The sequence below is a fragment of the Anopheles coluzzii genome, chromosome 3 (genome assembly GCF_943734685.1).
Source record: "Anopheles coluzzii chromosome 3, AcolN3, whole genome shotgun sequence".
Lineage (NCBI taxonomy): Eukaryota > Metazoa > Arthropoda > Insecta > Diptera > Culicidae > Anopheles > Anopheles coluzzii.
Genome location: NC_064671.1, coordinates 47,190,912 through 47,208,019, shown reverse-complemented (window position 1 = coordinate 47,208,019; position 17,108 = coordinate 47,190,912). Strand labels below are relative to the sequence as shown.

Below are 17,108 nucleotides of genomic sequence, written 5' to 3'. Positions count from 1 at the left end.
GATCAGCAGATGCATTTCTGCTGGTTAAGCTATCCAAATACCAAATCCAAATATCTAGTGGACAGGAGGTTTATGGTTAATAATCAAAGCATCATTTTATGCACCTTTCACTATGTCATCCGGTACTACAAGGCAGCATTCTTGGGCTATTACTGTTTGTGATATACATCAACGACATCGTCAACGCGCTTCCAGACTGAAAAAATAATGTATGCAAACGATCTCAAGATTTATGCGCCTAAATCCGACACCGCTGACTGTTTTGTACTTAAATTATGAATGATAACGTAAAAAATATTAGATTGAAACGTTTTCGAGAAAAAAAGCCACCAACCTTATTTAACTGTAAATAAGATGGCTGAACAGTTCGGTGTACTTATATAATTTGATTTGATGTGATCTTGGTGAGCATTGTCATAGTTTAAAAACCTTGCCCTGTGCTTTTGATAGGCCAGATTTAGGATTTTCATGCTTAATTTGGATACCTACGCAACAAAATACAATTTAACAACTAGAATCAATCTAATGAAAATGTACGCACGGTCTTTGGTACAGTCTGCACTGGTCTCTCCTGATACACATATCCTTATTATCGTGCTAGGTGCCTGCTTTTCGAACTGAAATACATTCAACACAGGCAAATAACTGTGTAATTTTTTATATAAGTTCCTAAAATGTTATATTTACACCCCGTAAATCACCTCGACTTGGGTTCTAATGACCCGCTATTCAACCCGGGCTCTAATTACCCACAGTAAGCTGTATGTATAGCTCAGTGAATGATATTATTGATGTAATATATTCATATTCATATTCATATTTATTTGTCTACCTGTTGGTTACACAAATACTTAAATAATACTTAATACCTATGTTCCTAACCTAGCAAAAATGAACACAAATTATCATAAATTAGAAAAATTTAAGAATATTAGAAATAAAAATTAAAATTAAAAATTAAGGCAGCACGGGATTATGGAGGGTTCTGATGCGGGATCGGAAAGAGGATAAGGGAAGGTTGAAATCAAACATAGAATATACTCAGTTCAATCGACGAATTGCACAAAGAAAGGGGTCATTACGGCCCACTGCAGTTCGGCGGGAAGGGATCACTAGGGGAGGGCGGTTACGAAGAACACGGTTAGGGGCGTAGAAAGGGATAGAAGAAAGAAGGGAAGGAGAATCAATATTACCAAGGAGTAATGCGGCAATAAAGGTGGATTGGCCATGGGAACGGCGGTTTTCCAATAGTTCTAGGCCAAGCTGCCGACACCTGCCCTCGTAAGGAGGCATGGGGGAGGACAATCCACCCAGGATTTTACATATAGCAAACCTGGTGAACGATCGCTGCACCCGCTCGATACGTTTCACGTGGATTCGAGATGTAGGGGACCAAACTACTGAGCAGTACTCCAAAATCGATCTGACCAGAGAACAGAACGGAGTCTTCAGGCACATTGGGTCGGAGAAATCGCAAGCAATTTTCTTTAGGAGACCCACTGTTTTCCGCGCCTGATTCACAACTGTGTCAATGTGGTGGTTGAAGTTGAGGCCTCTGTCAAGCCAGACACCGAGGTCTTTTACGACACAAACACGATTGACTTGCACAGAATTTAGGACGTACGAGTGAGTTATTGGAGACTGCGAACGACTAAACGAAATGACGTTACACTTATCAGGATATAATGTGAGGGAATTACTAAAACACCAAGAGGAAAAACGATCAAGAATATTTTGTAGGGAAATACAATCACTAGGAGACGAAACTGGGAGAAAGATTTTGAGGTCGTCTACATAGCAGAGGAAACACTCGGGAGGGAGGACGGTACGGACATCATTAATAAAAATTATGAACAGCAAAGGACTTAGGACACTACCTTGCGTACCGCCTGCACTACATGAAAAGGGAGTCGAAAACATATCATTAAATTTAACACTATAGGAACGATCACATAGAAAAAAATTTAACCAAGATACAAAAAGATTATTGACGTCAAGTTGTGAAATTTTATTTAGGAGTAAGGAATGAGGAATACGATCAAATGCAGATTTGAAGTCAGTATAAATAGTATCAACTTGTTTAACTGACTCTAACTGTGATGATACGAAAGAGGTGAAGGACATAAGGTTAGTTGTTGTAGAACGGTTAGGAAAAAAGCCATGTTGCTGAGGGATAATAGTAGAACAGGTGCGTTTAATATAATATGATAATATAAAATATATACTATGTTATAAAAAGTAAAAATCGATTTTCTTATCCAGTAATCTACTGGCGATGATTATTGTAGAAGATTGTTTAAATTAAAAATTACAGTCTGAATACTCCCTATTAAAACCAGAATAAGCTGATCAAGCTGCAAAGCTAGCGTTGGGTAAATCTGATACAGATTCATGAATATGAATAAATCTTTGAAATGATTCACTGAATCTGAATCTCGGCTGCAAAGATTAATGAATCTCGTAAGACTCATGAAATCTCGAAAGATTCATGAATCTCTATGGCTTCATACATCTCCTAAGATGTGTAGAGCTTGATCTTCTCATTATTCTGCAACCTACATAGTCATGCCAGCCTATCCAGGCTTTCGAGACTTCTTGGCAAGTATCAAGCAGCCGGATATTTTGTTATGCTACGGGGAGATGGTCCATTGCTTGAAACCGCGACGGGCATGTTGTTAGGTGGAACCGCTCAAATACAATATTTTGAAAATCATACATCATACAAAAAAAATCAATGCCTAGAGAAACATGTTTAAAATAGTGGTAAAATTAAGAATTATTCAAAAATTTTAATTGTGCTTTAAAATATAAAATCAACTTTTACCCAATACTTCTATTACCACATACCCGGATAGTTAATACATACAATACAAGATGTTTCGGGTAGTCGTTAATTTTTTAATGATATGTATAGCAATGCTTGTAGTTATATTTATATAATCTATTCAAAAAGTTTTCTAGCTCCTAATATTCTTCTTAAGTCACATAGATTTAAATGATTGCCCCGACAGTCGGGAAGACATGGCGGTGTATTAGTGTCAGTTGAACTAATTGCTATGCATTCAATTTACTTAACTGAAAGCCATACATTATAAATTTATAACATGAAAAAAAGTATTGTTATTATAGCTGCATTGAATAACTTAAATAAAACATTTTTTCACCAATAATAATACAAATTCCCTTATAAAGTGTATTTCCTACCCGGGTAGGTGGTCATAAAGATGAGGGTGTGTATTTTTGGTCATAGAAACGCCCTCGCTCAAGGTTAAACGCCCTCAATTTGTATCAAAAGCTGTGTCATAACAAACATGAGGTGAAAGGCTTTTTGGAAATTGTCATTTTTCTATTTGTCATGTTAACTACATGTAAACTACAAAATATCAACATGGCTGACACATATTGCACACACAAATGAACAATCATATTAATAATAATGGATTCCATTGGCTTAAGATCAGAAGAACTTTCCTGAGCGCAAGTTCAGTGGATTTGTAATGCTATATGTGTGGCTAATATCTTTTTAACACTCTGGGCGCTGGCGTTTTGTATTAGCTTTCTGCGGAGAACACAGTACAAGATAAGAGAGCGATGAGAGCGTTTCATTGGCTTACGATTGTTCACTCTCTTTCCGATCCTCACGTACGATGCCGCTTCTGCAATATGCGCTCTCTCTTTCTTCCCGCTGCAATACGCTCTTCTGAGAGTTACTGTGAGACAAACAACAGAGAAGCTGTCAAAATCGATTCCAGCGAGTTTTATGAAATTAAAATTGTTGTTTCTAGTGTAATAACTCACAGGGAAGCTTTAATGTAATTTGTTTCATTTTTTCTGTTTGAACGACGTAAACGCTTGTTAACACGTTGAAAGCTTGTCTGTTTTTGTTCAGCTAGTGCATTTAATTGAAAATGGGCTTTTATTTGCGTTTTTTTAGCTCTTTGACAGTTAAATTCCCCATGATATAGAATCTACATAGGATAATCCGAATTCATTTTTTGAGCAATGGTAATTTCTGTCAATGGTAATGCTCTTTGACATGCCGATTCCAATTCCATCTACCAAATCTAATTGCACCATTATACGCGGACTCAGAGACACGCAGGTTTCTAATTTGGACAGTTCTTTGAGTAAATTTTACGGATTTGACTCATCAATCGTAAAATGCCAAATAATTTCCCCTTTGATCGAATGTTAAATCCCATTTCAAACCCATTCAGTCCGAACCGTATCAAATAATTAATTGAGTGGTTAAAACTACCACCTATTTCCAACATTATACATTGATGCTATTTTTGGTCCCCATTAACCTTGTATCTCGGGAAGCGCCTGTAATCTTGTTTTTGTTTTGGATGTCTAACATTGTTGAAAATCAACGATCACCTTGATATATGGATAGGAATAGGAGCAGCAACGAAAAGAATCGCTAATGTTACTCAGAACTCTCTAAGGGTTTATTATGTTTTAAAATTCTGCGAAGCTAAGCTAAGCTGATTGTTGATTTACTAATCGATTTTCGTTGTTTGCTTTAACCGTAGTGCCTACGACTAAAAAATACAAGTTGCATGATAGAACATGAAAAATATCCATTTTAGACATCTTTTTTGTCCATTGCAGTGTGTTGCAAAGTGTGTAATAATTGAATTTTGAATTTTATTAGTGTGCAACAATTGGAATTTTGAATAGGTTTAAAAATCAGAAATTCTAGACATTATTCATCATTTTTATCCTTAACATAAAATAAAAATGATATTTTTTAAACAACGATCATGTATACTAGACACACATAACAAGAATATTGTAATTTTATCCATCTCAAACACATGAAAAAACGTTGCCTGTTCCATTAAGTGTGCAACAATTAACAAATTCTTCTTTTTCTTCTTCTATGGCTCAACAACCGCTGTCGGTCAAAGCCATCCTTTACCACTTGTGGGGTTGGCTGTCAGTGACTTATGGATTACCCCGCATAGTAGGATAATCAGTCATACGTATGGTGGCACGATTCTTTTGAGGCTTGAACCCATGACGGGCATGTTGTTAAAACGTACGAGTTGACGACCACGAGACCGATTGAGGTAAGTGACAAATTACCCTATTTAAAATCATTTTTAAATAATTATTATTTTACAAAACATATTTCCTTAGGCATTTTATGAAGGCTGTACGAAGCTCTTATAAAAAGACATAAAGAAAAGAATGTGCAAAAACTACTTGGGTAGGCGGTCATTCACACTAGGGTTAATTCTGACTTACTGGGACAGTTGTTTTATGAAGATACCCTCTTGAACCTATGTTGTGCCGTTAACATCATTCAAATTGCCTGCTATTGCTATTGCCTATAGCTATTGACTGCATTGGCTCTATCACATCTCATCGAGAGCTTGGTGAGTTCAGACCGATCAATTGAGTTGAAATAAGTTCCAACATTAAATCGTAAACCTGCTAATTTTATACGACATTTGTCCACACAATCAAGTTACACATGATGAAGTCGTCAATCAACTTTAAAGTGCTAGCCACATTAGTTTTGTTACAAATGATCTATTTAGTATCGTTTTCACATGCATATACATTCCTGATTAGTAACACAAAAAGTCAAGGTAAGATTTTTTGAAGACATCGTTTATCTATAAAGTTATACATTAAACCCGTTTTTCTATTTTCAGTTCAAGAAGATAGCTGCTACGACGAATCGCTACAAATAAATGTTCCTGTAAATGAGGAACGACAGCGTCCCGGAAAATGTGAATCCATCAGGTGCAGTGATGATTATTCACTTCATGGTATTGGGTAAGTTATTTTGTGCTTGTTCTTTGTTTCTTCAAAGACGTTAAATATTTAAACATCAACGTTATTCTTTCAATTGTAGATGTGGTTTTTTTGCGGTTGGGCCTGGCATGGTGTTAACTAAGATTGACTATTCAAAACCGTTTCCAGATTGCTGCCCGAAAGCGATAAAACAGACTGAACAAGACTTGTTTTAAAAACAAAACAAACGCAACGCTGAAACGTGACATGATTTTGATAATTTGATATGAAATGATTCCATAATAATAAAAAAATAAAACGATTTAATTCAAGTTGGCTAAAAAATGCTTATTTTTGAGTCTGATTTCTATTTGAAAGATTGCTATTCAGCCCAATCCAGTTTTTCGAATTTCATATTCGAAGCAATGCTTAGTCTCGAACAAAGCAAATCATTTTGAAAAAAACGTGTGTTTTGTATGTTCACAATTATTTAGAAGGATGCCAAGCAACGAGTTTGGGTCGGTCTGGTGGTACAATCGTCAACTCGTACAACTTAACAACATGCCCGTCATGGGTCATGGGTTCAAGTCCCGAATAGACTGTGCCCCCATACGTAGGACTGACTATCCTGCTATGGTAACAATAAGTTACTGAAAGCCAAGATCACTTCACTAGTGGGTACAAGGCAGGCCTTGACCGATAACAACACTTGTCTGTTATGGGTTCAAGCCCTCAATCGACCGTGCCCTCATTCGTAGGGCTGACTATTCTGCTTGAAGTGATGTAATAGGGTTGGTGCACCAATTATGGACGAGTTTGTACAGCGTTTGATTACAATTCCTACGCTGTACATTTACTATCGGGTATTTACACCAACCCTATTAAATCACTTTTTATCATTTACAACGGGTATGGTTTGTCGACTAGAACTAGAATCGTATCAGATACATACCCGAACCAGGTCCAAGTATCGTACCGAATCTGAATCCGGAACAATTTAAGGTACAGTTCTTGAAAATAAATGAAATCGAGAGCTACTTCTGGTACATTATGAGTTCATTATCGGTTGCAGGACCGGTATGAGTTCATGTTAGGTTCCAGGAACGGTATGGATTCATGATCGGTTCCAGGACTGGTATGGGTTCAAAATAGGTTCCAGGGTTCCCAGTATGGGTTCACGATAAGTTCCAGGACCGTTGTGAGTTACCGTTTACTTGGGTTTCGAGACCATTGTTTTCGGTGTACTCTTTGAAACCTGGCCAAATTAACTAGTAATTACAAAATATGAAAACTAGATATTGAAAATTAATAAAATGTAATATTTTAAAAATAAAGTTTCGAATGTCAATTCCGTACGATTTTTCATGCGAAATGTAACAACTTTTTTATTGTTCTTTAACAGCAAATTTCCGCAGCATGAGAATAACACAACAATTGCTCCATGATATTTCTTCATGCACCAATTGCTGTGCTATTTTGTTGTAAGGCTAATGAATTTCAAACGAATTTTAAACATCATTTGGCATAGGTTCTGTCCTCTTATTTGACGTGTAAATTCAAATTTAATGTTGGGTGGTTTTTTCACTATCGCTAATCCGTGGTTGATTTTTGGACAGTGAAAATAATTATTGTGATTATTGAATTAATTGTAGTCGAAAAATAGAAATAGAAATGAATCTTGTAAGAAAATAAGGAAATACGATAAATTATACAATCATTTCTATAGTAATGCAGCATATCTAATATACAGAACTTATTATAATACACCCTACAGCAATTGTTTTTCACAAATGAGCTCCACATTGGGGAATGTATGTTATAACTGCCAGGATAGCCAGTTTACAGACTGCCAAAGCAGCTTAAAGACTTCCGAGAGAAAAAATAATACGCTATTGCAAAAGAGAGCGACAAAGAGGACACCATCCAATCCATAAAACATGGCTGAAGCCATAGTTCCATGGCTGAAAATACAATATGTATGTTAAATTACCACATATTTTCAAAAAAAACGTGAAAACAATTTTTGTTTTTTGTTTTTTTTTTTTTTTTTTTTTTTTTTTTTTTTTTTTTTTTGGCTCAACAACCGATGTCGGTCAAGGCCTGCCTGTACCCACTTGTGGGCTTTGGCTTTCAGTGACTAATTGATTCCCCCCCATAGCAGGATAGTCAGTCCTACGTATGGCGGCGCGGTCTATTTGGGGATTGAACCCATGACGGGCATGTTGTTAAGTCGTACGAGTTGACGACTGTACTACGAGACCGGCTTCATCACCGGCTACGTTGACACGTGAAAACAATATGAGGTGACAAATTGGGGCGGCGCCGTGGTACAGTCGTCAACTTGACCGACTCAATAACATGCCCGTCATGAGTTCAAGCCTACAATGGTTCGTCACCTCGTAGCAAGGTCTAACTTATCCGGCTGCGTGATAATACATTTAGTCTCGAAAGTCTGTATAGGCCGGCATGTACGCCAAATAGAAGAAGAATAAGAAGAATACAACAAAATATCACACACTAGCCGATTCGATTGATTACTGGTTTTCGTGTAAAATTTTAGGCTCGAGAACCAGAAACGCTTTTTGACAGATAAATTATACCAGTGTAGCTTCCACCCGCCACCGCTAGGCGAAATACGCGAAAAAAACAAAAGCGAGTACGATAAATGTATGGACCTACATAGTATTTTCGATCTTCGAGTGAACGATCGTGATAGATCTCAACATAAATTACTTTTCCGAGATGAGGAAAAGTTAAGTTAAGTGGCGGATTAACACGAGTGGAGGCCTTTCTGAAGTGTCGAGCGAGAAGTTGTATGAATAATTTTAAAATAGAGAAGGATTGTGAACGGGGGTACCTTTTCTCGGAGCTCTCTAGATCTCAAGCCCGCATCCGGGCGTTTAGATTGCGTGCTGCTTAATCCGCCCTTGGGAAAGGGTAAAAAACGTGCACAACTTCTTATTTCTTTATTATAAAACTTTTAGCGTCCAGTATTATTTTAAAAAAAGGTTCGTTATTGTTTGAATCGTTTATAGAGGCTTTGGCTTCAACGGAGTTCGATCGCCTATAAAGCTTCTTTAACACTTAGTACAACAATCTAAATTACGAAGCGGTACAAAATAATGATGCTACAAGTAGAGCGCATGCTTCCGTCAGCCCCTGTCAAGTGTAGTTCGAATCTCTTCAAATAAATGCCTACAACAAAAATAGTGCCAACAATTCATCAATCATTCCACAAAGATTGCAAAATATTCCTCGAGAGAAACACAGAACGACGCTTGTTCTAAAAACACATCTCATCGCAACTGCTTGGCTGGATGACAGTCGGTGTAACAGTGTCCAAAGACTGTCAAAAGGGCGATGCTTTGTCTGCATTGCTCGTGGAAAAGTACGAACCGTGTACCAACCTGTTCGAACATCACTTCAAGTTGCAAAAAACGAATATGGCTGCCGTGTGGAAAATTTTTGCTGTCGATTTTGTCAATATTAAACGAGTTTCTCAAATCGCACAGCAGGAACGACTGTTTTAAACAAGTACTATTCGACCGCATTGTGTTATCGTTCGTTTCATTCCCCTTTCCGGTGTGTACGAGTGCGTGTGACGGCCAATCGTGATGGGATATTATTAGGCAATTGACTATCGCGGTGACGAACACAACCACGAACGACGTGCGACATTGGGTCGAATAAGACGAAAAACAAGCTGGGCAGGATTAATCTTCCATTCTTACCAGGGTCAGTGGTTAAAAAGCGAAATTCCATAAGACCTATTCACGTGGATCAAATTCGGCCCGTGTTTGGTGTAGAGTGAAAAACCAGAAATGGCGTGGTTTGTTTCGTTCGCCGTTGCACTGCCAATGACCTAGAGTATTTGCATTTGATGATTAAATGCCATCAGCTGCCGAGGCGCCTCTCTGTTCCTCGCCCCCCGCCTGTAAGCGCTCTATCGTTCATCGAGATAGGTACGTCGGCAGAGCGTGCGGAGGCTTTGAAGTGCACCCAGCATATGGCTGGAGAGAAGAAAGTTTGGCATGATTTTTGTTCCACTGCTTTTCTCCCCAAAAGGGTAGTTTGAGGTGGTTTTCGAATTGCATGGTGAGCTCGTTCGTAATTGTCGACGCATAGACTGGGCCTATGCGTATGTGTGACTGTGTCTGTGTGTGTAGTATAGAGTAGGGTGCGTGCGTCGTGCAATAGTGTGTGTGTGTAGGATGAATGAAAAATGTCAGTGCATTTGACAGAAGAAGCTGACCAGAAAGGTAGAGAAATCGGGAAAAGCAAAGCAAGGCAAAGAATGCACGCAGCAGTAGGAAAGGATTATTGATCTTCGCCCTGTTTCTACTTCTGTTTTAATGAGTGTTGTTGTTGTTGTTGTTGTTGTTGTTTAGTTTTCCATCGTTTAGTACCAGGAGAGGAGCAATCGGGTCTGTATGCAAAGACGAAGCAAGCTGGTGTGTGAAATCCAGGTTGGCAAAACATTGTGAAAGTGGATACTGTGTACGTTGCAATTGCTTGCAGGGGTAGAATGCAAACAAAGTGTATAAGCTCCGAATTAGCAGGAGCGGTCACCACCACCACCACCACCACGTTGCTTTTTCCCCACAAATCGTGTTGCCGATGCCCCGATCCTGTGTTATAAACCCGTTCCCGTTTTGTAGGTGTCGCCTATTTCAACAACAACAACAACAACAACAAAAGTACCAACAACAAAATTTTGGTTGATGAATGCCTGAACAAATGGTGATTGTCGGTAGTCAGTGGTAGTCAGGACGAGTCGTAGGTTAATCTTTGTCATATGTTTTTGGGGCGTGTTTTAGATACAAATTACTAAACGCTCGTCAATCCTTTATTCCAGCCTCAGTCGAAATCGGATAGCCGTGGTCCAAAGTGTCCCAAACAGGAAACCAGCACTGCAATGGAATAATCGATCCCTGCGTGACGACACACACACGGAACAGATTCTCCAGCTGTCACAAGAAAAAAGTGTTTACGAGATTGCTGTGTAGCAAAGAGAAGCAGAACCGCCGCGTAATACACACGCACACAACATACCGCCACGAGCCACTGGTACTGCAACCCCCTTGTCCATAGTGTGGCTACTGTCAAAACACCTCCCGATCGACAAAACACGTTTTTGCTCGGGGGTCGTGACACGAAAAATCGGGCACAGTTTGCTGCGTATTAGTATTTGTGCGTGCGTGTGTGCGTGCGTGTGTATCAGTAGTGCTTTAGACGGACAGATTGTGTGTGTGTGCGTGTTTTTTCTGCACCTAATATTGTAAAACTTCTTCGTGCGTGTTGCATTGCGTGCAGCTGAACGCGTTCGTAATTGTGTGCGCCGCAGATTATAATTGGTGAAACAAACATTTTCTGTCCCGGCTTCCCATTCCCGGTCCGCAAGGGTTCCGAAGCGACGGATAGGCGAGCAGATGAGCAGGAGTGGCAGTATGGCCGAAAAGACGGTCTCCAACAGTCTACCACCGTCGTCGGCCCAATCAAAGGTCACGGTCGGGGGCAGCAGTAGTGTCGCTGCCGGCGTAACGGGAGGAATACACCATCATCACCATCATCACCATCATCATCACCACAATCACCATAAATCGATGGATATGGGCGGCACGGGCAAGACGGGAGTTGGAAGTAAACATCACACTAATGTAATTCAGCGGACTACGAGTGAAAGTTTACGATTGGGCGGAGGTGGCGCTGGGAGCGGCTCCCCAATGAACAACAGTGTTAGCAGTGGCGGCAGTGGCGGAGGAACATCGATGACTAGTACTGGTGGTGGCGGGGGAAACGGAACGGGGAATATCGGAAGTAATGAAAACTCTGTCAGCAGCAGTATGCTAAATTCGTCCTCATCGGCGAACAGTATTCCACGCAAGAGTGCCAGCTCGTCGACAAGCATGGGCGGCGGCGCTGTCAATGCCGGTGGCGGTGGCGGTAGTGGGAGCGCTGGTGGTGGCGCTGGCGGTAGTGCTGGCGGTGGCGGTGGCGCTGGCGGTGGCGCTGGCGCTGGAGGTGGCGGTGGAGCTGTGGTCGGTATTGGCGGTCCTGTTGGAACCGGTACCAAGACCTCTTCGTTTACGATCACTTCGGTGATCGTTGGTCCGGGAAGGCACAGCGCAGACAATGGCGATGATTCGGCGGATGATCTGGACGAGTCACACACGGACGACAATAGCCGGATAACGGATTTCGAAAACGAAACGCCTAGTTTCTCGGAGGATACATTTAGCAAGGAGGATGTGTTTTTCGGTACGAACGCGATTGGAAGTGTGCCGGTCATTCCGACGAGCTCGCAGTACGGGTTGGCGATCGTGGCACCCAATGATAGAACGAACGGTGGCGAAGTGCTCACGGATGCAATGCACGTCAATGTCACGGACAGTGGCATTAACATAATGGGACACGGCAAGAGTGAGGTAAACGAAGGGAAGGAGGTGCATCATCGAAACGAGCGGTTTAAGGTGGTCAAAATAGAAAGTACCGAACCGTTCAAGCGTGGCCGCTGGGTGTGTATGGATTATCTCGATCACACCACGTTGCAGCAGCCGAAAGAAATCTCTGGCGGTGGGGAGAGTAACGAAGTCAGCAGCGCCCATAATGCCACCGTTACCACGCAGGACAGTGGCGTCGGTATGAACGACAATGCTAGCTACGCACCCTCGGAAGGAATGGACTACTACCAAAATGCGGTCAGTTCGTCATCGATGGTGTTGGGTGGGCCGATGAGCGCTGCGACGTCCATCGCGTCTAATAGGAGCAACGTGATGCTCGGGATGTTGAACAACGAATCTCCCGGTCAGAGTCTAAATCTTTCGCTCGTTGGTGGATTTTCAGGTGGAGGAGTGGCTCCCGGAACCGCGGGCAATGCTACTAGTCACATTCAGTCTGGCACTACTGGCCTGATCAAGGGCCCTATAGCTGGGACTGGAATACCGCACAGTTTACCTCAGTCACAGCTCCAGAATGCCCTGGCGGGCCATCCACCGATGCAACAGCACATAACGTACACGCAAGGACATCCAGGACAATCCCAATACTATCCCCATACGATGACGAATCTGGCCGAACTGAACCAGCAAGTTGCATCGAATATACAGGCACAACACCACCACCTCCTCCACCACCACCACCAACACGGTGCTACCCTTCCAAACAACATGCAAATGCACCCGCAATTACATCATCCCCATCAGCAGCAGCCCGGCCACCCAATCCTCTCTTCCAGCAACATTCTTCCACCACTGGTCGTGCCCATCCCAACATCACAGGAGATGAACATTATGATGCACAATCCGTCGATCCAATCGAGCTTCCCATCGCCCCACCAACAGTTTAAGCCGCAGAAGCCGCAGCAGACTGTCTCCCAGACCAACTCGCCCATTGTCGTCCCAACGTCCCTGATCGACAACACGGTCGTCGCCGGCATGCCTGGCGAAAATGTGCCTCTGAACGGTGTCAGCGCTGGAGCAAAAATACTATCCCCATCCGCCGGGGCCGGAGGCGTCGTATCAAATGTTTCTACGACTGGGGGCGTTAGTGCTCACGATACAGCTGGTTCTGTATCGATCGGCACGGATTCACTGAAGAATTCTGCACCATCGGCCACCTCCTCGCCGGTGACGTCGTCTGTTCAGTTAATTCCACAATCCACAACGGTTCCGACCCAACCAGCTCCTGGTGCTTCGATTGGTTCGTACGGTGATGCTACGGCCATGGCTGCTGCCGCCGCAGCACAGATGAAGCAGAACACGAACGTCCCAAGTTCCGCCATTAACAGCGTCATCGGTGGCAACACTATTGCGAACGGGGCAAACTGCGTCGCTGCTGTCGGCTCCCCGTCATCTAGTGGTGCAATCAATGCAGCGAATTCGATCTCTGTTGGGACGATCCCCGGTACCTCGACCGCCGACCAGCAATCATCGGAAGCGAAGCTACAGTCCACTGTGTCCGGTGCCACGACTGCAGCTGCCACTGGTGATGTCGAGGAAACGGATAAACCGAACGCCGAAGATGGTGAAAGGTAAGTGATCTTCGAATTGATTGGGTTAAAAAAGGGAACAATGTGATTGTCTTTTTCGATTGCTTATGTTTCTGCTTTGATTGCTTGTTTTTTTATTATTTTTATTTAACGTTACTGAATGTGGCATATTGCATACATAATTTAGTGCAAGTAGTACTATTCAATCAGTTCATATCATTTGAAATATTGTGTTAGTCGAGATTAAATCTCTTAATTTTTTTTAACTATTTTATCATAACATTCAAAATGATTAAGTTGGCAAACGCAACGCTTACATACAACGTGTTAGTTAGTTAGGTGTCCATTTTGATGTACGAATTGACAAAAGGGTTGTGTTTTTGTTTAGCCTTTTCATTATCAAAATTGTTTTCTTTGTTCAAGCTTCATCTTTAATGTGTATTGTATAATGTGTATTGTCGATACATGAATTGAATTAATGGTAATGTGATGTGGAAAAATAATATCTCATCAAAATGCATTTAAATTTGTTGAACGTTCTCATTTCATTTCGATTTCTTCATGTTCGATGTAATATATCGAAATATTTTGCACTTTGCCAAAATGGACATATAAATATTATCAGGAGATATTATGCTTAATTCTATTCTATGAAAAAGCTTAAGTTATACTTGTTTTATGTAATATATAACACTTCACTACTAACAATTGTAGCATTAATAATATCGTAATAATCAAATATTATAATAGACGTCGATGGGAAGATTCCCGTATTTATAGTAACATAGACACAATGCTGGCTGATGTGTTGCGATCTTTTGTAAATATTTAAAATTTTAAATTTCTTATTCGAAGGGTTTGTTTTATTATCATTAGTCTTTCACAAAATACTGACATTAGGATCGTGAAGAATCTGTAATTACAGAAATGGGATGGATTAAGGTTTATTTGATATCGGACGTAATCCTTACCACAAAATATTGCATCTTTCACGAGGACGTTATGCTCTGTTTTTGTGCAAATTTAAATTTTCCAATAATTAATCTGTTTTTAATGAAGGTAATTTGTTCGTCATCACCTTGAATTAACTCCTCATATGGAAGATAATTCTAACACATTAACTATTTTTCTTCTTATTGATGTGTCTTGTTTCCGAATTGAACTATTGTACGAAATAATGAAACTGTTTCTGGTCACGCTTGCGGACGGTGCTAAATGCGCCATTGTTGGCGAGCGTACTTTTGCCAATTCCTAATATTTATTGCACTTGAGGCTGCAAAATTCAACGGGTACTGGTATGTGGGAAAGCAAACCTCAGCTGCGAAGGCCATGGACGCTATGACCGGATGTGGTGTACGAAAAAGTCAAGGTAATCACAAAACCAAAGCCGAACGGATGCTTCGGACCTCCCAATGCTCATTTGGTAGTAGTGTGTCTATGGTGTTGTTGTAATATCCTGTCGCTTGGACTCAAAATATGCCTCTTCGTGCACGACAGTACACCGGATGGCACATGCTAACGCTGGTGGTCGGAAGGAAAACGGGTCCATTGCGCGGCACTATCACATTCCTGTATAGTAATATGAGCACACCTTTGTCAAGCAGCATGGAATATCGACTGACGTTATACCGCCGACGGAAAATTCCTTTTTCGCAAGGTACTTTTCCGCTTGGAAAATGGAATCCAGCGCTAAAGCGTTTGGCACTTAGTTCGTTAGTCCCATGGTTTTATTTAGTTTTATTTGTTTTGCGTGTATTTTCATCCTTTAGGGCCGAAGTGCAGGGACTTGTTGAATCGATATTTACAGGGTTTTTTTTCTCTTTATATAGGGCGGTATGCGTGTTGTTTCGTTGATGATGCTCAATTATACCGTGCATTAAAGCGGGATCATAAACTGTATTGGCATATTTGTCACATTATAAATTGAATGCAATTCAATTTGCTGGTCTCACATTTTTAAAATGTAGATAACGCGTGCAATCAACCGATGAGCATGATGTGACTAGAAAGAAAATCGATTGGGCAATTTTCCTCAATCATCACATAAAAAGCTTTTTTTAGCATCTTACCGTGCTTAAAGTTTCGTCGGCTTCCAACATGAGCGCCTCCAACTCACTACGCACATGAAACTCATCCAACAAAGAACATAAGTGTGTGATGTACACTACTGCGTTCCGTTCTACTTCCTCAAGCATGACGAATGACGATCACCGCGGATCGCGTTAGAGTATCCTTTCCCACCGGAAATACTCAACTACCACCGGGCTCTGTGCTGCAGGCTTTGAAAGACGGAGGCAGAGCTCTAGCTGTTCAGTTTAGTGTTGCTTTGCGGTGTACCCAGCCCATTCCCAGTCTGGGAGCAAAGTATCGATATCAAACACAACGCGAAACATATCTGTAAATTGTGTGCGACGAGCAGCTTGCATCACAGAAGGATCGATCAGGTCGAACTGTATTTGTTGATGTGTTGAAGCCTGTGAACGAAACGAATCATTTGTTGTTAATAATCATTGAGGCGTTCTGTTGTGCGTTTTGTTTAAAAGTGGGGAAAACGTATAACCGCAGTAGCTAGATAAAATTCACGGATATTTTTCCTGATTCCAAAGCATTTGCCTTCCGCCATCCGATGATACGCTCGTTCGCAAGCAAAGCCCAAGAGCTTCTTCTGCAAGCATATTGATAGATAGCGGAAAGGAGGTGCGTAAGATCAGTCGTGTGTGGGCTGCTGTGTATATCTTTTGTTTAATCGTGCCTCGTTGGTTGTGAGTAAACAAACAAACCCTCGTGCACTTCTTCGACCTTGGCCTTGCGAACATACACACCGTAGGCAAACGCCGTGACGCGTACGCAGTCAGTCGTCGGGTCAATTTGAGTGTGCAGTCCAAAGCTCCCAGACTCCGTTAACCGTCTCGGAAGCAAGATCAGTTTACATGATTCGGTCGTGCCGTGCACATATGGGAGAGGAGCCATACATATATAAATAAAAGTGTCCGTGTTCCTTGCTGTTCCAGTGATAGCTCTGTGATGCACGAATAAGTGCCGTTGTGATCAGTGGAATAAAATTTAACAAAAAAAGCAAGCAATCATGTTTGGAAGCAATCTTACCGTTAGTACGACGTACTACCGAAGCTCTAACTTTTACATTCTACGAAGAAACTCGATGATTCCGCGATGGTGAGTAATGACGGGTTAGTGAGTGGAGCGCTGCAGACGCAAACAGCGTGGAATGAAAATATATTCTCGAAATATTCGTTCGAAGATTTTCTACATACATTTACCAAATCGGAATTATTAGCAGTGAATTAGCCACAGTGCCATTAGACGCCACTATCGTACCAAATTGAACGATTTTGGATTGCGTTCTACTTGAGTT

The 17,108-nt window shown here is 41.3% G+C and overlaps 2 protein-coding genes across 9 annotated transcripts in view; both read left to right on the top strand.

The window, feature by feature from the left end:
- Nucleotides 1–5,356: 5,356 nt before the first annotated feature.
- On the top strand, nt 5,357–6,093 carry LOC120957436 (uncharacterized). The gene is made up of 3 exons (XM_040379643.2): nt 5,357–5,600; nt 5,667–5,790; nt 5,870–6,093. The coding sequence occupies exons 1-3, from the start codon at nt 5,483–5,485 to the stop codon at nt 5,982–5,984; spliced, it is 357 nt and encodes a 118-aa protein (XP_040235577.2). The 5' UTR covers nt 5,357–5,482; the 3' UTR covers nt 5,985–6,093.
- Nucleotides 6,094–9,156: 3,063 nt separating this feature from the next.
- Nucleotides 9,157–17,108, top strand: part of LOC120956400 (TSC22 domain family protein 1) — a 39,238-nt gene continuing 31,286 nt past the window's right edge. For 2 of the 8 annotated variants that reach the window (XM_040377843.2, XM_040377836.2), the window contains exons 1-2: nt 9,157–9,330; nt 10,604–13,777. In XM_040377843.2, coding sequence (XP_040233777.2) covers nt 11,178–13,777 — 2,600 coding nt within the window. In that variant the 5' untranslated portion in view covers nt 9,157–9,330; nt 10,604–11,177. The other 6 variants (XM_040377840.2, XM_040377837.2, XM_040377842.2 and 3 more) reach the window with 6 other exon arrangements.

Excerpts from the sequence above, each read along its gene's own strand:
- LOC120957436 (XM_040379643.2), top strand. The coding sequence starts at position 5,483 with ATGATGAAGTCGTCAATCAACTTTAAAGTGCTAGCCACATTAGTTTTG. Across the intron at positions 5,601-5,666 it reads TAGTAACACAAAAAGTCAAG|TTCAAGAAGATAGCTGCTAC; the intron begins GTAAGATTTTTT and ends TTCTATTTTCAG. Across the intron at positions 5,791-5,869 it reads TATTCACTTCATGGTATTGG|ATGTGGTTTTTTTGCGGTTG; the intron begins GTAAGTTATTTT and ends TTTCAATTGTAG.